The sequence below is a fragment of the Solenopsis invicta genome, chromosome 1, assembly GCF_016802725.1.
Source record: "Solenopsis invicta isolate M01_SB chromosome 1, UNIL_Sinv_3.0, whole genome shotgun sequence".
Taxonomy (NCBI): Eukaryota; Metazoa; Arthropoda; class Insecta; order Hymenoptera; family Formicidae; genus Solenopsis; species Solenopsis invicta.
Genome location: NC_052664.1, coordinates 2,129,538 through 2,153,359, shown reverse-complemented (window position 1 = coordinate 2,153,359; position 23,822 = coordinate 2,129,538). Strand labels below are relative to the sequence as shown.

At 30.2% G+C, this 23,822-nt stretch overlaps 1 protein-coding gene across 3 annotated transcripts in view; it reads left to right on the top strand.

The window, feature by feature from the left end:
* The window catches only part of LOC105200007 (microtubule-associated serine/threonine-protein kinase 3), a 62,991-nt gene extending 43,230 nt beyond the window's left edge, over positions 1 to 19,761 (top strand). The window contains exons 12-22 of one of the 3 annotated variants that reach the window (XM_039447352.1): positions 1,116 to 1,288; positions 1,742 to 1,812; positions 1,890 to 2,117; positions 2,231 to 2,458; positions 4,487 to 5,069; positions 6,037 to 6,221; positions 8,787 to 9,007; positions 10,805 to 11,137; positions 12,179 to 12,244; positions 12,563 to 13,055; positions 15,341 to 19,761. In XM_039447352.1, the coding sequence (XP_039303286.1) occupies positions 1,116 to 1,288; positions 1,742 to 1,812; positions 1,890 to 2,117; positions 2,231 to 2,458; positions 4,487 to 5,069; positions 6,037 to 6,221; positions 8,787 to 9,007; positions 10,805 to 11,137; positions 12,179 to 12,244; positions 12,563 to 13,055; positions 15,341 to 16,209 (3,450 nt within the window). In that variant the 3' untranslated portion in view covers positions 16,210 to 19,761. The remainder of the gene's footprint in view (positions 1 to 1,115; positions 1,289 to 1,741; positions 1,813 to 1,889; positions 2,118 to 2,230; positions 2,459 to 4,486; positions 5,070 to 6,036; positions 6,222 to 8,786; positions 9,008 to 10,804; positions 11,138 to 12,178; positions 12,245 to 12,562; positions 13,056 to 15,340) is intronic. The other 2 variants (XM_039447354.1, XM_039447357.1) reach the window with 2 other exon arrangements.
* The last annotated feature ends 4,061 nt before the right edge of the window (positions 19,762 to 23,822 follow it).

The following is a 23,822-nucleotide window of genomic DNA, read 5'->3' as shown; positions in this document are numbered from 1 at the left end:
ATAATTTTCTGCAATTATTTATCCATTTAACTTTTATGCATTTCACGTTCCGACTCTTAACCATTTATTTATTTAATTTTTTATGTATTGAATTTTAACGTCTTCCTTACAATTTATTTATTTAATCTCTTACTAACTGACTCACTTTTATTTATTTAATCATTTATACTTCAATTTTCACTCGACGAATGCATTTCAATTCAATCTATGTATCTGTTTATTTCTCGCAGTCGGAGTTACTTGTATCTAATTTCTCCTTAACTTATACTTATTGTTTTGAGTTGCATTTCTATATTTACTGAATATATAATGTATCACCGACTTGCTTTGTGTTTATGTATAACACTCATTCGCTTGTTAATCGCTGTATGGGAAACGTCTCTTACTGACTGCGGCACTTTCAACTGCGGCACTGTTTTTGATAATTACAAGCGTTAAGCTCTTATTCATGGCTCCGTTGGTCGTCGTCGATCCTTGATGGTGAGTCACACAAAAAAATTTTCTTTCCTACAGTTATTATTTCGTAACATTAATTATAGGCTGATCAAGCCTTCCCCAATTACATGTTTAGAAAATTGCACTTCAGATTCAGCAAACCGTACCGGATTGACGATGACTAGACTATTAATTTATTAGAAAGATGCGCTTTGTGTTGTTAAATATTCTTTTCTCTTTTTTACTATAGTATTGCTGATGATAACTCCAAAGAGAGTCGAAACGTTTGAATGTAAAAACCGTTAATACGATTAACAAATACATTGACTTTGAGTAACAATTACCGCGCCTGACTCTCATTTGCCCTTATTGATTATTATTTTAATTTTGAGAGTCGTTACTCAATTGTTAAAATGCTTTAGTAATATGATTATTAAAAGAAATTGTATATCCGTATCTCCTTTAATATCCCCATTTTGAGAAAAATTTATGTTTTTCACAAACGACCGATTCACTTATGTACGCACGCAAACATACACAAAAATGATTTTGTACATTATATTGTAGAATCCATAATTTAACATGTTTATTAAGCGTGTGTGTATGTATAGTATTTATTTAAAATTACTGAATCTATGATATAATGTACAAAGTCATTAACAATTGCGTATTTATTTCAGAAACATTTGTGCTTAGTAATGGAATACGTGGAAGGTGGAGATTGCGCGAATCTTTTAAAAAATATAGGTCCACTGCCACCAGATATGGCAAGATTTTATTTCGCAGAAACCGTTTTGGCTGTTGAATATTTACACAGTTATGGCATTGTTCATCGGGATTTGAAGCCTGATAAGTAAGATCATATAAAACAAAAAAAATACTACTACTCAAAAGATTTAACACGTTTGAAATAGTTTGAAAAGATTTAACACATTTTTTTGCTTATTATAAAAAGTTAAATATCTCGATAAAAAAGATGGTAAAAAAGTTTTCAAAAATATATTTTTAAGAAGAAAAATAATGATTTGAATCTGTCTTTTCATTATTTCTCTATGATACTTTGTTCCTAAATTATATAAAATAAAAAATATTTTTTAAAAAAATATTTTTTTAAAAATATTTTTTTATTTTGAAAAAAGTTTTCTAATTTGTGAAATGCTTTCTTTAAAAAATTGGCGTGATTACTTGCAATAATATCGAACTTATAAAAAAATTATTTCTTATCAAATGTTTTTTAATTTTAAAACTTTTAAGCAGTAGTATATAATAAATACAAAATACTAAAAATTATGTTATTTTTTTGTAGTTTACTCATCACTGCCCTAGGACACATCAAGCTTACTGACTTCGGTCTTAGTAAAATGGGTCTAATGTCTTGTAAATATGAAAGATTTAATTGTAATTTAATTAAGAGTGAAATTGATAATAAATAATTGTCTATGTTTAATTTTAAGTGGCAACAAATCTCTACGAGGGTTACATTGACCGAGACACAAGGCAATTCTCAGACAAGCAAGTGTTCGGTACACCGGAATACATTGCTCCGGAAGTTATATTACGCCAGGGTTATGGTAAACCGGTTGACTGGTGGTCCATGGGTATTATATTATATGAATTTTTAATTGGCTGTGTTCCATTCTTCGGCGAGACACCCGAGGAATTATTTGCTCACACGGTGAACGGTGATTTTTCTTTATTCAATTCTACTCGGTTTGATACAAGCTGTGAAAAATGCACTCTGAAGTTTTCTCGTAAACAAATATGTTGATATGATAAATACAATTTTATTTCCTAGATGACATCGAATGGCCAGACGAAGACGATTGGCCTGTTCAGTCAGAGGCGAAGGATATTATAACGGTTCTTTTACATCAAAGCCCTAGGGAGCGATTGGGTACTGGTGGGTCACACGAAGTCAAGGAGCATCTATATTTTTATGGAGTTAACTGGAATAGTTTACTTAGGCAAAAGGCCGAATTTGTGCCACAATTAATTAATGACGAAGATACAAGTTACTTTGACAGTAAGTATCAGAGATATTGTGATACTATTACAATATTTTATTTAATCTATGAATTTTAGGAATGGTTAGTAACTAGTTAGAAGGTCAAAAGTTAAATAAAAAGAAATAAAAGTTAAAGATTAATAACTTTTAACTTAATCAATTTCAAATAAATTAATTTTTAACTTCAAATAGTTATTTTTAAAACATAAACTTTAACTTATTAATTTTTTCCGTTAAAACTTTAAGATGTAAAAGAAAAAAACGCGCGCGCACGCATACGCATAAATATTGTAATAATATATCATTACAATTTAATAATCATATTATTAAAGGATTTCATTCTTAAATACTAGATCTATAAAACTTACATAAGAAACACCATAATTCAATGACTTTTCTTTGCATTACCTTCTACAATATATATACATATACATATATATATATATATATATATATATATATATATATATATATATATATGTATGTATGTATGTATGTATATGTGTGTATGTATATATATATATAAACATAGTGTTCAAAAAGTCCCGGACCGGCGAAATATCTCGAAAACTAAGCATTTTAGAAAAAAATGTTTCAGATAAAAGTTGTAGGGTTTCAAAAGATCTATTTACTGATCTTATCAGTTTGACCTTGGATGGCGTCGCCAAGGTCGGATCGAAATCACATTAACTTTTTTAAATGGAACTGCCTACTTTTTATTGCATATTCTTGTAACTTATCTCAAGACCTTTTCAAAACACTATAAATAAATGTATTTTCGTTAAGTATTTTTCGAGTTGTGAAGCTTGAAAGTTACAGTACATTACAGCTTTCAAGCCTCACAACTCGGAAAATACTCAACGAAAATAAACTTTCTTGTAGTGTTTTGGAAAGGTCTCGAAATCGATTACAAGAAAATGCAATAAAAAATATGCAGGGTGTTCAAAAAGTCCCGGACCGGTTGAATGTCCCGGACTTTTTGAACACTCTGCATATTTTTTATTGCATTTTCTTGTAATCGATTTCGAGACCTTTCCAAAACACTACAAGAAAGATTATTTTCGTTGAGTACTTTTCGAATTGTGAGGCTTGAAAGCTGCAGTGTACTGTAACTTTCAAGCGTCATAACTCGGAAAGTACTTAATGAAAAATAACTTCTGACTGAAATTTATAGGGTAACAATGGTATCACACAATCTACACATAACACCAAAAACACTCATTTTGTCATCCTTGGGGAAGAAAAAATCTTAAATGCAATGTGGGGTCGTGTGAGGGTTTGTTTGAAAAGGTTTTTCGAGATGAGAACAACGCGATATCGCCGAAGTCTCAACAACTTTTTTTCGTAGAGTTATGATCATTTAAACATTGAGATTTTGCAGTAGCGTAGGGTTCACGACGAGGACGTGAGAAAGACTCTTCGGACTTTCTTTTGTGGATACGTGTGGATAAAACTGCATGTAGGAAGGCATGTGCGATGGCAAAATGAGCGTTTTTGATGTTATGTATAGATTGTATGATACTTTTGTAACCCTATAAATTTCAATTAGAAGTTATTTTTCACTAAGTACTTTTTGAGTTATGATGCTTGAAAGTTACAGTACACTGTAGCTTTCAAGCCTCAATTCGGAAAGTACCCAGTATGACGTTTGAAAGTTACAGTACACTATAGTTTTCAAGTCTCACAACTCGGAAAGTACTAAACGAAAATAAACTTTTTTGTAGAGTTTTGGAAAGCTCTTGACACCAGCTATTAGATTCTGGAATCAAAATAGGGCGTTTCAGTTAAGAAAATCAATGTAACCTTGACCTGACCTTAGCTATGCAACTCCAGGTCAAACTGATAGGATCAGTAGATATTTTTGAACCATATAACTTTTGTCTGAAACACTTATCTGCAAAACTTATATTTCCCGACTTTTTTGGTACACGCGCACGCACACGCACGCGCACACGCACACACGCACGCACGATTGTAGTAATATTAATCTAATTTTTTAAAATCTATTTTTGTCGTTATTGAAATATTAATCTTACAATATTTCAGCTCGTATGGATAGATATAATCATGATTTGGGCGATGACACAGATGACACCGACGATTCTCCTTTGTTTGGATCATTCTCTTCTTACTCGCCTCAATCGCGCAAGATTTCGCAAACGCGCCCGCCTCAGTTCAATTCTGATGCAGAATTGGACGCTTCAAAGAAGCAATTATTCCGTACGGAACTTGAAGGCACGTTTGCTCAAATGTCTCTTGGATCGATTGTACCAGTCCAAACGCCGCCATTTAAACTAGCCGATCCACAATCCGTGCCACCATTCGAAAAACATCGGCTATCCTCTTCGTCGATAAAAAATAGTTCTTGTACTGAGAATCCAAACAGAACTGAAGTCAACATTGCGTCGTTGTCCTGCGTGACTCCCGGCGTTACTACTATTTCATCGAGCAACGAAGCGCAACTGTCTATCAAAAATAGTCAGGTGGAAAGAACGTCGATTAATCTGAGTACACCTGACTCTTCGCAAACCGAGTCCGAGGATATTAGCCCTCAGATCCAAAGGAAGCGGCACGCACATTCCCGTGACAAGCTGCCCAGGTTCAGTATATTCGTTGATGATGAACACATGTGAGTCATTCAGTCACATCCTCGCAACAGCACAATTTCTCTTTTTTTTCTATTTCTTTTAATTTCTCTTTCTTACCCTTTATATACATTTTTAACTTCGATTTATATTTTATAGTTTTTATTTTACAATATATCGTGTAACTTATAAGGCAATTCCAGCATTTATACCACAGTACACACACACACACACACACACACACACACACACACACACACACACGCGCGCGCGCGCGCACCGGAGTTACCCTATAACAATTCACACAGCTGTCACGCATTCAATAAATCTGCGACTCATTTAAAAGATAACTGCATTTAATAATAATAAGTTCATTTGTTCACTCTCAAAATGGATCTTCCACATCTTTACAATAATAATTTCTTTTTATTATAATTTCTGAATTCTATTGTGTCTCATATGCATTTTTAACATCTAATATATTTATACATTTTATTTTATATGCTACTGTTTTATTTAACTTTATAATTTTTATTTCATAATATTGACATATAATTTACAGTAATCGATATAGCCATTTGCATTTAATATACTTCATTTAATCTCATGATTTATTTAACCTCTTGAGTGCTAATGTCTGCATTTATGGAATTATCGTTTTTTTTTTATAAATGTTAAAATTATCCATAAATGGTTTTTTAGAAGTTTTTAAGATCGACAATTAAAATGCAACAATTTATTAAGAATTATATAAAATTTTAAAATGGTAAGTCTAAAAGAATTTTTTGATTTTTTTAAACCTCAGAGGTGGCGTGCCTTCTTAAATTCGTATTTAATATGACTCCAAAAATCCTTATATTGTCCAAATCAGAATTATTCTGTATATTTCAGATTCATTTTTACATTTTGAAATCTATTAACTCAATAGGTTAATGATCATAATAAGTTATTTATGTACACGATAATGAGAAAATACTCAGTCATTGTAATATTATAATTTTTTATTCACAGATTGGATCTCGCAGCGGCAAATAAAGACACAACAGAAGAGAATAAGCAGAATTCCAGCACTGACTCTTTCGAGTCCTTCAGCGCCATGTCTATGTTACCATCCACCCGACAGAAATCTCGATCCGTTATCAAATCCGCTTCGACCAGTGGGCTGTCGTTAGTGATCCCGACTAATGATTTCACCTGTATGTATTTTTCGAGAATATACAGAAAACACAACATCAAACAATATTAAAATTAATATAATTTACTTAACAATCATTATTTCATATGCAAGCAAAATATTAAATTCTTGTATTTATAATATATATGAGAAGAAATGATAATATTACTTATATATAATTTAATCTTTTTTAAAGAATTTGATAATCTTAAACTTTAACAAAATATTATTTTAATATTATAATAGGATAAATGGCGCAAATATTGATAACGTCCCAAATAATGGCAATCTAATCTTAAATACTTTTCTAAACACATTTTAGAATTGCATTTAACTTTACTTTAAATTTTTAAGCAGTCTTTTTATTGTTCTAACTTTTTATTAAAATTAAAACTTTAATAATTAATAAATTTTGTAATTAAAAAAATAAACTGAAAGTCTCAATTTTTATCCGAAAGATGTTTATTTTTATTAAAAAATACGAAAAAAGGCAGTTATAAAATTGAGTAATTTTAAGATAAAGGTAACAAAAAGTGTCATTAAAACTGTTTGTAATGATATAATTGAATCTCATAGGGTCTTCTTCATTTAAATAATGTTGAATCGATATACAAACGTAACATGAAATTAAAAAAAGGAAGCGTTAAAAAATTATAATTTGATATCATGTGTCTGTCAAATCAACGAGAAAAACAGATGAAAGGCTATATCACACTATTACAAACAGATGCAAGAACAAGAATCTGTATAATAAAAACTGTAAATATCTCCTTGATTTGGAGATGCATGTTGGAGATGCAATTATTAAAATAGTAGATATTTATTGTTCCGTGGCGCGAATGTGTAAAAAAATTGATGTAAAAAAATCCATAAAACACTATTTTGGTTTTTTCCTTGTATCTAATTTTTTAATAAAAAGAAATGTGGTCAATAATTAAAATTAGGAGTTTCGTATTATTTTAATAATTGACCACGCATCTCCAAATCAAGAAGACATTCATGGTTTTTATTATACAGCTTTTTATTCTTGCATTTGTCTATAATAGTTTGATGTAGCCTCTTGTGTGTTTGTTTTTTCTCGATTTCTGTTTTTCTTGATTTATGATAGACGCGTGACGTTAAATTGTAATTTTTTCTAACTCTTTCTTTGTTTAATTTTGTTATAGTTTGTACATTGGTTCAACATTATTTAGCTGAAGAAGACCCTATGAGATTTGAAATGTTCTAATTGTTATTAATTTTTTTTTAAATAATATAATTTTTTTTTAACATCTTATGTTAAAAAGAAAAAAAGATTGCTCAGATTTGCTCGTTTCTTGGCCTTTTAAACCTTTTATTTTGTAAATCAAAGTACAAATCAATGCCGTGAGAGCCAACACAAGATGTTTGTGTGTAAGAATCAATATAATTAACAATTACTATTATCTATCATTACGAACGTTTCGATCTCATGGTTTAGGTCATCTTCAGTGTATAGTTATTAGTTGATCATCAGTCTTGTGTAGCGCAATTAACAAAAATTGGCAATTGTAATGCTGCAGTACAATTGTAGCCAATGATATATTAAGGTCTACGTCATTATACAAAAAGTTTTTTAGATAGTCATAATGAGGCAGATGTATAAAATAATGGCGATGTGGTGTATCAACTGAACTGTTGTAGCACTCAAGTTCGTCGTTACTTTATACATCTGCCTTGTTATGACTATCCAAAAAACTTTTTGTACAACGCGGACTTTAATATATCATTGACTACAATTGTTAAGACGTTTCATAGCTCAACTTTTGACTTTACCATATGTTGTTTAGGTTACGGATGTAAATTTAATATTTATTGTCCAAGTACCTCTTTACTTCTTTGTATCTTTTATAACTGATACCTATTAATATAAAGATAAGTTAAAACTAAGGTTATTAAATTTTTAAAAAATTTTCTACTTGCTTGATTGTTGATATGATACTCAGTGTTCACAGAAAAAAGAATATTCTTATTTTTAGTATATTTTTATTTTTTTAATGTTAAATATCGAAATGAAATTATATAGAATGAAACATCATACATAATTTGGTTACATGAAGAACTTTTGTATAATTTTATAAAAAAATATCTTTTGTTTAATAATAATTTTCGTAAGTTGAAAGGAAAAAAATATTGAATATAAGATAATAATATTTTTAAATCAAAGAATTTTAGATTTTTTAATACTATTATTGTCAAAATAATTATTTGGTGATTTTTAGATAATTATTATAATTATAAAATAAAAATATATTTTGCTGAAATTTGATCAAATATTAAACGATTTAAATAAAATTATATATTCTTGTTTATACATGAAACAATATATGTTAATTTAATGATTTTTTTGTGTTTACAATTAAGAAAAATATTCTTTTGAGTAGAATCACTTGTACTTGCATTTACACCTTCTTTAGTAATTGATTGACTAATCAAAAGTGAAATATGTATAGGAAATAACTTGTTGCAAGCTTTATTCACTATACCTTAACTGGTTAACCTTTTTTGCTTTGTAATGGAGCGGCTTAAAATTTAATTATTTTTTTATTTTTAAAATGTGTACTCTCAGACGACTCGCCACTTAATGTTCAACCTATCGAATCGCCTGGTGGATCATCGACCGCGTCCTCGAGGGATACTTCTCCTTGCCGCGAATTAAGTCCTCTCGTGACTAGTCTGAAACCGCCCATTATCATCCGACGAGGACCATGCGGCTTTGGATTCACAGTGCACACCATCAGAGTTTATTACGGCGATAGTGATTTCTATACTATGCATCATCTCGTAATGGTATGTATCAATAACTAATATAAATATGTTTTTGCTATTTAAAGAATATTAATTTACAACATATTTCATAAATTACAGCATTTTTGCATACTAATTTTAAAATTATCTTTATTTGAATTCGATACAAAGAAATTAATTCATTAGATGCATATCTTTTTAGACAACATCATGTTCAAAAAATTAGAACATAAGATGTCTTAAAGCCGTTATGTCCCGATTTTGGACATTATGCTGTCTGAAAAGATATGGATTGCTTTTGGAATTTCTTAAGGATATTATTAATTTCACTTCTAGTTTGTTTTGTCTTCAACATATTGTATCAATATTTTTTTAGTTTACAAATAAAGCTCAAAAATTAAGCTGTAAATACAAATCAGATGCGATAATTGATACACCAGAATAAAATAAATTCCAGAATGTCTTGCAATTACAGTAGTATATTATGAACTTTTTGGTTTTATCTTTTAGTCACCTTTAGCGATAATTCTTACGCTTACATATATATTATATCTTAGTTCTCTACGATTCTCAAGGTAGAAAGTTTCCTTAGTGAGGAAATTTCATTTAGTGAGTTGCTAAGACGAATATGTAGGATTCGCTATAAATGGTTTTGCTATAAATAAGAATGAAGATATAGCAGCAACAATTAAAATTAAATAATTGTCAAAAAAATGGAAGATTTTTTATTTCAGGATTGACAATTATCGAAATTTAATAATCATTGGAATTGTCAATATTGTTTGGAATCACAATTAAAATTAAATAAGTTCAAAGAATAAAGAAAACTGACAATACAATGTAGATCGGAATCGTGTTATATAAGAGTTGATCAACTTATCGATGGAAGAAAAAAAAGTGGTGATAATATGGCTAGTCTACAAGTATAATAATTAAAAAAAAATTAGTTTAATTTAAAAAAAACAGTATTTTGTTACAAAATTATATTTTTAATTTTTTATTGTTTAGAATTTTTCTGATTTAAAATTTTTCTGCGTTCAAAAACTTGAGAGATATCAGAAATATCATTTTATCCCTGTTTAGCATTAAATAATAAACATAAAATGATATCTCTAATGTTTCTGAGCATCGCTCTTTAGAGTAACAATCGATTTATCGAAGAAATATTTTGATAAGAATATTTTGTTTAAAAAACCATCTTAACAAAATTCGTTATTGTTTAATTCTGCATAACTCTAAGTATGTACAGCTAAATAAAAAGTTAAATAAAAAAACACACGAATATACATACATTTGTGTGATATTATAATTCGCTCAAGTTTAAAAACAATGAGGAAGAATGTGTTATCAAGTGCTAAAATGTATCTTGAAAAAGTTTAGAAGTGCTCAAAAGTAAAAATGCCTTATAACAATTGTTATCTATTATGCATTGATATATTAACGTCATTAAAAAACGCCGGGTTATTAATTGAATAATTTGATAATTGATAAACAATTGTTAAAATTCGTCATTTAATAACGAAGATAATGGAGGTAGCCATAATGTCCACAGTAACCATATTTCCTCTACTTTGACTAAGGCCGAATTTCCATTTCTACAATCCCATCTTTTTCCTTTATCTCGAAATGAGCGATAATTTACTCATTATTGGCTATTTATTCACAATGTGTTATTTTATGTTTTAATTTTATGTTTCATTTTTGCTTTTATTTTATTTCAATTTACATGTTTTCACATATTTCATGTGGGCTTTATCTTTCCTTATTGAAGAATAGTTTTGCTTCTAATATCTAGCACATCTAATTTTATTTATATTTTATATAAATTATTTTTTACAGGAAGTCGAACAGTCCAGCCCAGCATTTGAAGCTGGTTTGAGACCTGGTGATCTGATAACGCATATAAATGGTGAGGCGGTACAAGGTCTGTATCACACTCAAGTCCTGCAGCTAATGTTGAGTGGCGGTGACCACGTGACATTACGTAGCACGCCTCTAGAAAACACTAGCATCAAGACTGGCGGCAGGAAGCGCAACCTCGCTCAGAGCAAATTGGCGCGCCGGACGCTGCACAAACAACGAAAGCAGAAACGGGATCACTCGGACAAAAAGCGGAAAACATCTCTTTTCAAGAGAATAAGTTCCAAACGAGCGAGTGTAGAGATGCAGCAGGTACACTGTCAAACTTCACTCAAACATTACATACTGTCCAACACGAATTATCGCTATCGTTTTATGACATCTACATACTTCGATTCTCTACTCTGTATTAGATTACATAGCAATGGTGAACATTTTTTTTAGAATCTTTCATATAATTTTTCAGAATTTTTATGTAAATTTTAAATTATTTTTCAGAATTTTAGTACAATTTTTATAACTTTAAAGAATTGCTCAGAGTTTTTAAATACGAATTAGGAAATACTTTTTAGAAATGCTGAGAAAGAGTACATTTTTTATAGAATTTTTTGTGTACGTGAAGTTTGAAATATTCTAAGATTTCTTATTTTATAATTGCTGAAAAATACTTTTCCGAAGAAGCTTCAGGTATTCTGTTGGAAATTTTCATAAATTTAGAATATGAAAAATTGTTTTAAATATTGAGGTACGAAAATTATTTCACCAGAAAGATTTATAAATTTTTTTTTTTTTAGAATGGAATTAGTTGTTTCACATAAATTTTTAGATGCTAAAAACGAATCTGATCTTTAAATTTATATGCGCCCGCACGCACGGCTGATAGTTTATACAGAAAATCAAATATTCTAAAATGATTCAGATCATTTTTCAATACGACTGCTACGATTCTTTGGAAGACTTTTCAATACATCAGATATTTAAAATATTGATTTTTGAAGTAAAATGGCAACACCACTGCACTAAATATCTCTATTTGAATTGGAATCACTTAAATTGAATATAATTTATCTCAAGGTATAGTTTTTCATGAGTTTGAACGAAATTTGAAAGGGGCCACAATTAGCCTAAATTAGAACTTATTTGGAAGTCAGATTCTTTTTCAGTATCACAAGCTTTAATCACAAACGTTCTATTGTGCAATATATTTAATATTGATGTTAGTTTTGCACAGTAAAATACATACAGAAGAATCATGTAGTGCTTTATACGCTATTGCAAGAAAAAGAAATTTTAACGCACCAGCATATATACGCGATTACACACTGATTACGTTAAGTGCATTTTCTTTTGCAGCCGTTAACTATCAGTTGTCCATTGTCAGCACCCATTTTGTCCAGCGACAGCAAACCTCCACTTATGGTATGATTTCTTATAAACACTTGCTCATTTTTCCTGTCGATTTCCATGGATATTTGATTTCTGTTTGCTGTATCATTTTGTTGACAACATTTGCATTTCTTATTGCGATTATTACACAGCTTTTGAACGCTATTCCATATTATGAAAATAATTGCTGCGTTTAAAAATTTTATGCAACACTCACGGTTGTTAACAATATTAATTAAGTTATTTGAATTATTGCATTAACTTGTTTAATAAAACGTTTTTCCAGACGTCTTCCATGAAGAGAGACTCGTATTTTCGTATTTTTAACGAATTGTGTTATAAATCTTGCAGATGGCTGCGGGAATTTGCTCGCCCTCGATGGTCACGCCCAGTCGATCGTTTCAGTCGTTTACTCGCTCACAGGAGACGCCATCGCCGTATTTTACAGCATGTTCGAAATCCGTCTGCAGCCCATCCCCGCCGACGAATCGCGTTAGCACGGACTCGTATCATTCTACTGGGAACTCGAGCCCATGCTCAAGTCCAAGTTCGTCGTCTCCAGGTTCGAATACATCTGCCGGCAATCTGTCGGGAATCTCGAACCAATCGCATTATCAGCGGCCGAGCACTCTCCACGGTCTCAAGCACAAGCTGCATACGGCCGCGAAGAACATTCACTCACCAAATCGCAGGAAGTCCGTGGGACACATACCATTGTCACCATTGGCTAGGACGCCGAGTCCATCGCCGATCCCCGCCAGTCCGACGAGGAGCCCGAGTCCTTTAGCGTTTCCTACGGGCCATCAGCCTGGTAGTTCCAACACTACACAATCGTATAGTCCAGGTATAAAAAAAAAAGAAAACGCGATGCAATTGAAAAATTTTCTACAAAAATTAAACAAGTTTCGAAAATTAAATTTATAAAAACCAAAAACTTTATATCTTTAAATTGTTTATTGTAAAATTATGATAATTTCTCTCTGAACATAATAATAGACATATTTACAAAATTTTATGTATTGCTCACATTTTTTTTATTTCTTTTTATTTATGTTAATTTTTTTCTGGTTATATAATTGATAATAGATATAACAAGGTTTTAGGTTTAAATTTCAGAAAGAACTCATTTAAGAAAAAAAAATTTTTTTGGTTTTTTGCGGAAATTTTATTTTTACTTATTTAAATTTCTCATTTTCTGTACAATTCTCGCTGGAACAAGATTATTTACAATGTTACTGATAAGAGAGTTATTTGTCACATAATCCAGATTTTTTAATAAAAAATGAATTTGTTTGATTTTGGTACAAAATTTTTCAATTATATAATTTATTTTGACTATCGCAGTAATTACGTGTATGTGCACTTTTTTCTTTTTGGCAGAATAAAAGATATAACAACAAAGTTATAAACAAATTTGATGAATAAAAATATGACAAAGTTATGGACAGAATTAAAAAGATCAATTTTTTTTCAAGCGTTATTAAAATTCAAAGGAATTTAGAAAAAAGCATTGATCGAAATGTAGTTAATTATGAGAAAAAGAATAAAGAGTTAAGTATATTGAGCAATAATGAAAAAAAGAATAAAGAGTCAAATATATTCAGCAATAATGAGAAAAAAAGAAGACAAATATAAGTAATTTCTCCCAATTTTGCAACTGCTCGTCTTAAATAAAAAATAAAATTGTCATGCATAAATGTTTTGCAAATGTATTATGAGAGAATTGAGAAACTGTTTATAACACATGTACACTACCGCTCATAAGTTTCAGTACGCACGAGATTTTCGTGCATTTCACAAAAAGTTAAGTGTAATTAATTTTGATAATAATTTTTACAACTAACTTTTTTATTTATAACTTACAGTTTTATCCTTTTTTTTGTTTAAACTTTTTTAATTTTAAAGTTAAAAAATGTTTTATAAGAAATGAGTTTTTACATAAGAAGTCCAATATCATTGTAAGAAATAATTGCATTAATTTTTTTTAAAAAAGTATTTTAAAGTTTAGAAAGTGTACTTAAAAATTTTTTGTTAATTTTTGATCGATGTGTGTATGATGATTTGTCACACATGCAGTGCTTCAAAATAAAAAAAATATTGGAAAAATACCTAGTTTAAAATTTTATGAATAGAATAGAATTTATTTGTTTCATTTTTTACAATGCCAAGAAGGGACTTGGTTTGCAATGAAATGCCTTAACTCTTCTAAAGTCTTTTTCCTAAGATAACTGGGACCCGAATCTCCACTTTTTATTCCTATTTCTTTATATTTATCATTATATCTTGACTCTATAATTCTACTCTCCTCCTCCTGCTTCTGAGAATATCTTTCTCTCTATTAATTAGATCTGCCTCCAAACTTTTTTCTGTCTCATCCCAAACTTCTATTGCTTTCAGACTCCACCCATTTCTGTTGTAATATTTTGGCCTCCTTTCCATATAAATCCCCTATTCATGTTTCTTCTTCTCAGTCTAGCAATATTTTACTATATTACTCTTGATTAAATCCTTTCCTCATATTTCTTTGCTCTTATTTCCCAATCTATTCTCAACTTTTCCATTCCCAGTTCCTTAGTTATAATAATCTCAGCGTACAAAATTCAATCCCAAACAGTCATCTTACATAATTTAACATTATCTTTTCTAGCTCTTCTCTTTCCACCTACCACCAGATTTCTACTCCGTATGCCATTACACTCTGTACTAGATACTTAAAAAGTAGCCACCTTCTTCTAAAGTCATTTCTACACATCCTGTCCTGTAAACCCCAAACCTTTTTGGTTGCTGTCCTTCCTTTTTTACTCAGTTCCTTAGTATGATCTTTATAGTTTTCTTTCCTATTGAACGTGAAGCCTAGATATTTAAATGTTTAAAATTTTATGTAATTTAGAAAATGTAATTTACAAAATATCGCAGAGATGAATCTAAAAGACACTTTCAAAATTAGCTTTTCTCTTTAAAATACATTTTGGAAAACTTTTCTACAGTGTTTGTATCAAGACATTTAATTTTTTATGAGATGCGAGAAAATCCAAGTATACTGAAAATTTTAAGCGGTATATCAGCGATTTTTATCGTATTTATAATATTGGTATTTATAATGTTGTAATGATTTTTTTGTGATACTAGGAGTGTGTTTAGGGGCTACGCCGAATAGCCAAAAGAAAGGTTATGGTCGTCCAAAATCGGCGGAGCCGGGTTCGCCACTACTTCGACGAGCACTCAGTCCCGATCGGCTTCACCCGCGTTCGGCGGAGAACAAGACATCAATATCACCGCTGGCGAACACCGTGATCAAGGTGACACCTCGCGTGACTATCGCTCAGTCATCCCACAATAGCAGTGACACCTGTTCAGATGAGTCAAATGACAGTTTCAAGGAGACCAACGAGGGCGTGAAGAGTGAGAAAAAAGTGCCAAGTGAAAAAGCAGACTATTCTAAATTGACTCATAATATATCTATCAGTTTAGGAAACGTGAGTATGTCGAATTCCTGCGGTAGTACGCAATTGCCGCGAATAGCCGAGGAGAAGGATTCGCCGACGGGCACCAAGAGCGACGACTACTCGTCATCGAAAGAAATCGAGAAGAGTGACAAGCAACAATCGATGTGTAGTAGTAGCAATCAGTCCGAAGACGCAGAGCAAGCTCAGAACCAAGACGAATGCCAAGCTACCAGTGACAGCAAAGTATTGCAATGCAACGAGAAAGAAGAGACTGTCAGTCAGCTCGATGGCTCGCAAGTGAGCGCGCAGCAATCAACCAATTCAAGCTTACAGAAGAACATAGATCAAAGATATTGTCAAACTGGTGAGAGATCTGTCGTGATGTCAACGGTACATAAGGCACCCGTCGCCGAACAGAAGAATACTGTCAAAGAAAATGTAGAAACTCACCAGGAGATTAAAAAAATATCTAAAAAGTACAAGACCTCTGTTGAAAGTGTCCATTCAAATACGCACGAAAACAATACAAGGCTGGGAAGAGATAAGAATTAATTAATTTTCGAATAGATTCATGACAGAGCATTGGTCTCCTTTAAGATTTGTTTTAAAATACGTTGTATGACGCTGTCGAATGTTTGACGTATATGTTGGATTATTCTTTATACCAATATCAGGCTGAAATGACAATGGGTGCATCCAGAAGCGCAACTGCTCACTGAGCGCTTACTGAACGCTCAGCGAAAACCCTAAATCTGTCTACTGGACGCTTCCTAAGCTGTTTACAGTGAGCGGTCGTCATTTTCGTGAGCGTAGTTTTCGCTCACTCCTCTCACTTAGCGCTCTTTGAGTGGCTCAGTGAGCGGTCGTCCTTCTGGATACACCCAATCTAATGCACAAGCGCTCAACATCTGACAGCAATATACGACAACGTATTGTAGAATAAATTTAAAGTAGCCGGAAGACTTTTGAATTACCTGTACGTTAATCAAACGTGAAATAAGAAGAAAGTTATCTCTCGCATGGTTCGAAAAATTTTATTGAATAGATGCTGACAATCTTATGAGAGAAAAGAGACTCAATCAAAAGGAAAAGAAGGGAAAGAATAAGGAAAACAGAGAAAAAATCACAGATTTTGAATTTACAGTCGAATCGTAATAATAACCTTCATTTTCGATACATCTCCGTAAAAGTTACCTCGTGACTTCTCATATAGTAATTTTTCCTCTTTTGCTGACATCCCACCACGCTATCATCCAGCATGCACATGTGCAATGCACGCGAAGATAGTAATTAAAATTATGGTGCTATTAGAATTTCGTTTGCGTAAGCGTTGTTTATCAAAAAGTACGGATAAGGGGAAAAGTTATTTTTACGGAGGTTGATCGGTTTCGACAAATTATTTTTACGGAGGCTCGACTGTATATATCTTTATAGAACTTCTATATTCAAACTTATAGGCTTCCGTCAAACCTAAATACCTGAAAGCAATTAAGATACTTATATATTTCCGAGAAGAAGGTTTAATCTATTTCCATAAAATATAACATTTGTTATATACAAGACATACTGCAAAACCTCAAACAAATTTATACAGATGAGAGAAATACATTATTTTAATTGTCGAAACGCAAAACTCAATTACGGACGCAAAATCACAAAACCGCATACTGAAGTTGCTCTAGCGGTAAGATAATTGGAGTGATTTTTGATTGCTTTGGGCTACAGTATTTACACGATCTCATTTGTATATTTAAATAATATTAGCACGCGCGCGCGCACGCATACACACACACACACAAACACAATTAACATAAGGTGTTTTCCACACAAATCGACATAAGCATTGTGCTACTTTTTTTGGTTGTTCAATAGGTAACAAAGATAGAAGAATGCTTGTGTCAACTTGTGTTATTAAATGGAAAGCATTTATAGTATTTAATGATTCGCATACAATATCTTATGCATGCGAAATAGTTTTATATGATAGTATTTATTTTTGAAGAGAGGAAAAAAGTAAAGAGAATTTATAACGCTATCTTATTCTGATGGTTTATATAATATATACAACGATTTCGTTGTGCGCGAAATTACAAGTGATAAATTCATGATAAAAGCTAAGAAATTAAACGTTTCTCACGTAAATTATTCGTTATATTTTTATTGACTTATTGATATTATGTTAACCCTTTGCTAGGGTTGGGAAGTAACACGTTACTTGTAACGCCGTTATCGTTTTCGTTACTTTTTTACGGTAACGAGCGTTACTTTTTTATGTCTGTAACGATAACGGTAACGTCATTACATTTTTACAATAATGGTAACGAATTCAGCCGTTACTATATCGTTATTTTAGCTGGCAGTATCTATGTTTGATAAAACGTATGATGCGTCATTTTATGCTCGTTTTACATTCAGTGACCAACATGCGCTTTACAAAATTCGGTTCATGATTAGTAGTGGCCAGTTTAAACAAGTACCAACTTATTTTTTCATACAGCGCGCCAGCGATACCAGTATGGGCACTGTTTGCAGTCCGCGCGCAGCATGGGGGGAATGGTTGACATTCGCCTCACTCATCGACCTAGCTCGAATAGTCGAATTGGAATAATTGGACGTAGCAATTGTCTATGGCTGATATTCATAGTCGATTCTTATATTTAAGATCGTTTTAAGGGGGAGACCTAGTGTAAAATCGATTTTTTTCACGTTTTATATTTTTTTGCTAAAATTGTTAGGAAATTATCTCAAAAATATGTAAAAAAACATTAGAAAGTTACAAGAGATTTTTTGTGTGTTAATTTCAAAGAAAGGTGAATCGGCTTCAGCAGCCGGAGCGCGTAGGTATACAACTTTAAACGTCTTTTTCTCAAAAGGCAAATTTGCGCGCCGACCTATGTAACTCAAAAACTATTTGACCGATCATCTTCAAATTTTATATTCTTCAACTATTTGGTCCCAGCATATACTTACCCGATCATTAATATTTTAAACAATAATTATTAACAATTGTTTAAAATGCTGTTTTTTTATTTATATCGCCGTTTTTGCAATTTTATGAATTTTTTTAATTATTTAGGTATATGTTGTGCGTTTTTATAAACTAACGAAATTTTCTTGAAATTTTTGTTTCACATTAATTTTGTGACCTCGGCGTAGACTGGCGCAAATTCAAGGAGTCAACTTCAAGCAGCTGCTGTGCCGCCATTTTGAAATTTTTCAATACCAACAAAATTTTTTGAATTAGTTTAAATAGTGAATATTATCATATACGTTATCTACATTCAATAAATTTTGCCATATTTTGTTTAAAAAATCGAGAAAAAATGGTTGTTTACACTAGGTTGCCCCCTTAAGTATCATCTTAAGATGCCATCAGAGAGACATCAGCATCTTAAGACATTACTTAAGATGATCTTGAAATAAGAATCGACTATGAATACCGGCCATAAATGTTTTAACATCTGAAATTGCATGTGTATCGGAGACGACATAAGAAAGAAAAGATAAAGACATGGGAAGGTATTCATGTCCCCATGTGCGGATTTTGTAAAAAAAAAAGATGTCCCTTTTATCACGCATTAAATAAATTTTTTTATGACAATGGATACTACTTTGTCATCACCAAAAAATAACGAAAAAGTAACGCATCGTTACTTTCTAAGTAATGATAACGATAACGCGTTATATTTTTAAGGTAATGTTCCCAACCTTGTCCTTTGCACTCGAGGCCTTTCTCGCTCGGGCGAACCAGCAATTCGAAACGATTTCAGAAATCTCGAGTTGCTATATTAGGAAAGCATTTTACAGGTACTTTAAAATCATTTTATACTCAGACAAACGTATACAAATAATAAAATTTCATCAATTTATTTATTTTTTCATTGAATACAACAATGCTCGAGTGGAAACATCAAACCAGCCGGGCGCCGCAGCGGCGCCGCTCGAGTGCAAAGGGTTAAGAATGTATCACACTCGTACAGTTTCTGCAAAGTAAGTTAAACTTGAAAAGTTTTATATTTTCAATAATTTATATACACGAAGTAGAAAAAATATGAACACCTGGGAAATAGATATTTATTTTATTAATAAAAGATTAGCCTGTCATTTGTCTTCAGTAAAGGTTTTATCCTTGTTTAAAAGGTCATAAAATGTTTAAAAGGATGTTAAAAGGCTTCCATTGATATTGTTAACTTAATCAGTTGATTAATTTTGTCATTAAAATTGTCAATAGCAAGACTTCAAATTTTAATTCTTAATTTACACACACACACACACACACACACACAAACATACATATATACATATACACTCATGGTAAAGAAAAAGTGTAGTGTGAACAATAAAAAATTACTTGAAGTATATTATATTTATATTTTAAAATATAATTTTTTATTATTATCCACACTACATTTTTTCTTTCTACCAAGAAAAAGAATTAAGATTTGAAATCTTGCAACTCTGGTAATAAAGTTAATCGGCCGATGAAGTTAACGGCGTTGGTGATATCAATCCAAAGTCACGAGTTTTATTAAGAACTTACACACATATGATTTACAATATATGTACAATTATGAAACATCAATATGTCAATACATATTATTATATCAATATTGCATCTAGATGCACAACTTTTTAAGCATTCTAATCTTTTATGTTGGATATTTTATTCTAAGAATTCAACATCGTGTTTTCGTGTAATTTGTATTCAAAACTATTTAATTTTGTACTAATATACTACAGACTTTTTATACAACGCAAATATTGGCACATGTTGACAGCTTTAAACACCATATTGGATTAAGAGTAGATAAAAGATCTAAGTTTCTTTATTTTTTAATTTTCCGCATAAAATTGATTAGATTGCACTATATTAATGCCTATACATCTATTGTAAAGACTTTTAAATTTGTAAAGGCAATTAGAAAAATAATATGTTAGAAAAAATTTTGTTTTGTTAGTATGATGACTTTAGAAGAATTTCCTTAGGGAGGGGGCAAGGTCATATAATTGGCCGAAAAAAAGCTGATTTTCATACATTTTTTTGTGGCACAAGATTTTTATGAACTCTCCATAACTTTTCTCATATATTTCTTATAAATTTGTAGATGTAAAAAAAATTTTTTTAACTGAATTAGTTGAAATATAGCGGCATAATGACGCTCGCTCTTCAAGTCCTAGTTTTTGAGGAGGTCAAATGGCGTATAATGCAGTATTTTTTTTATCTCACCCTGAATTAAAAAATCGAATAAATTTATCTTTTTGATAAAATTACACATCAGAAGAACCTAAATTTGATAGTAAAAAGTACTAAAATAAAAATTCTACGCAGTTTTGAAAAAAAATGTCGAATTTTTGCATAAAATTTTCATTTTTATTATATGAAAAAAATAGTTTGGATAGTTATTCTTACAAGTTTCATAGGCTCACCCGGTGGAGAATTTAGTGAAAAATAAACGTCTCAGCTATATTGATCGAATAATTTTTGAGTTATATTATATGCCGTTTTAACCCCCTCGAAAACTAGGACTTAGAGAACGAGTGTCATTACGTCGCCATATTTGAACTAATTTGGTTTAAAATAACTTTTTCTACATCTACGAATTATAAGAAATATGTAAGAAAAGTTATAGACAGTTCATTAAAAGTCTTGTGCCGCAAAAAAATTTATGAAAATCAACATTTTAGGCCGATTACATGACCTCCTCCTCTTAAATAATTGTGCAAAATATACGAAATAAACTATTCATCATTTTGAATTCGGATGGATTCGTGTTTCTATTATTTATATTATTTTCAAACGGATTTGAAAAATTTGAAGCGCATATTTGAAAATGTCAAAATAAATTCCTGTGACTATCTAATGATAAATTCATTTCTATCCATTTTATACGTTCTTCTAGCAAAATATCTATTAAAAGATATTGGAAGATGTTTATGAAATATTAAAGAAGAAAATGCTTTTTATTTTGTCCTTCCAAATATGGATAGCAAAAATGAATCTTTGAACAAGAGAGTAATTTTAAAAAATAGTGAGGAAAACCTTTCTTCCAACTTCCAATATCATTTATATTAACAATTGAAAAATGTTCTATTGAGATAATTTTGTCGTCAAATAACTTCCTCAAAATTTGTTTAAACTTTTATTTTTTAAACATAATAATCTTAAAAAATGATATTTTAAAAAAGTTTATAATATTTAAGTGTACTATTCACAATCTACCAAGATTACCTACTATCAACTCGATAGCAGTGTGACGTTACATTTATCATTAGACGTACAGTCAACGAGAAATGTTCGTGACTACGAGCAACGTATGTTCTTTTTTCTCGTATTTTCGATATGCTTAGAATATTTTCCTTATTTTTTTATGGTAATAAATTACTTAAGTATACTTTGTAATAAAATTGTTTAGTGCTATGCTTGTTTTCGTTATGATTTTATTATTTTGTTTAATTTATTACATACATACATGAAGGGAATAACTTCTGGCTGGGACTTGCGCGATAAAACTACTTTAAAAGAATAGTACTATTGGTGAGTATTCAAGCATTATATTGTAAACAAGGATATAATCTTTTAAAGATCATTAAATAAAAAAGTAAAATTATTCTCTCTAAGTATTTATATTATTTTGTGTACAATCCTCGTGTACATGAGAGTTATATGAATATCATATTTTTATAATTAATTTATTTTATTTGTTAAAAAAATTAAATTATTTTAAAACATAATGACGAAAATCTCAATTTTTTGTATAAGTACTAAATCTTTAAAATGATTTATGTAAATTTTTATTGTGATTCTAAGTTTATAATTTCTGAATTTATTAGTTTTGTGTTTTGTAAATAAATAATGTTTATTTACAAGACAACTAATCTTTGTAACTGAAACTTTATATAAATAATTTTTAATATTCAAAGTATTTATATAAAAATATTATATTTTAAAATAATTAAATTTTTTAAAAACAAGAAGTCCACATTTAAAAAATCGTATTTTTCTAATTATTTTTAATTAATCACATTTTTACTATTTATTGAAATAATGTTTGAGCTAGTTACAAAATTCACTTTCAAATTTTTTGTATTTTTAAATGCAAATTTTTAATAGCATGATCTATCATTTTTTTTTATTAAGGGAGTGCTGAAGTCATTCAGTATTCCCTTAATAAAAATTTATGCATATATTAATGCATATACTTTACTTCTGCAATAGGATTTCCAAATCTGTAAAGTACATACGAAAACTTGTTATTATTTGCGTTTAATTAGTAAAATAGTACAGACTTCAGGATTCCCTTAATGAAAATTTGTGTAATGCATCCTTAATTGCATGAAATATATTTCTTTATTTAATGAAATATATTTCATGTATCTAATACATATTCAATTACATGTATGTAAAAGAAAAAGGAAAAATTATTTAAGTATTTAATAACTAATAAGTCATTGAAAGAGAGAGAGAGAGAACCAACTATTTTGTTTCTTAATTTTTTTCCGTGTGTACACACAGAAAGATATCAACTTCTATTCCTATTCAGCCAGAAATAATAATGAAATCAACGTCGAAATCATCTAACTGATATCGAATCGATGTCAATTCAATGTCGAAATTATCGCATCAACATTGAATCAATTTCGATTCCATTATCATTTTTAGCTGGGTATAAAAATGTTTATTCAATTTAATTTTTCTTGTAACAAATATCTTTAACAAAGTATATTTTCTTTATAATTATCTTAAAATATATCCATCATAGCTTTTAAAAAAATGTATTATGTCCTAAAAAAAAATTATATTATTTCAAGAAATATAAAATTTTATTAAAGAAAAGTCAGAATAATAAGCAAATTGAATTTTTGTTTTAACTTAATACTCTTGATTATGTAATAAATTACCAGGATTCGAAATATATTTTGCTTAAATTTGACACTTATGATCTTTGCGAATATATGAAATAAGTAATGTTTACTTCATTCCAATATACATTTTTCTGTACACAGAAGTTTATTTTAAGTAAATATTACTTTTCAAGTAAATAATAGATGTATTTAAAGATTATTTTTACGAAAATAACCTTTGAAAATACAACTGTAATTGACTTAAAAAAGAAGAAAACTAACAGAAGAAAACTAAATTTGAGTAATCGCTTTTTTTTAGTAGA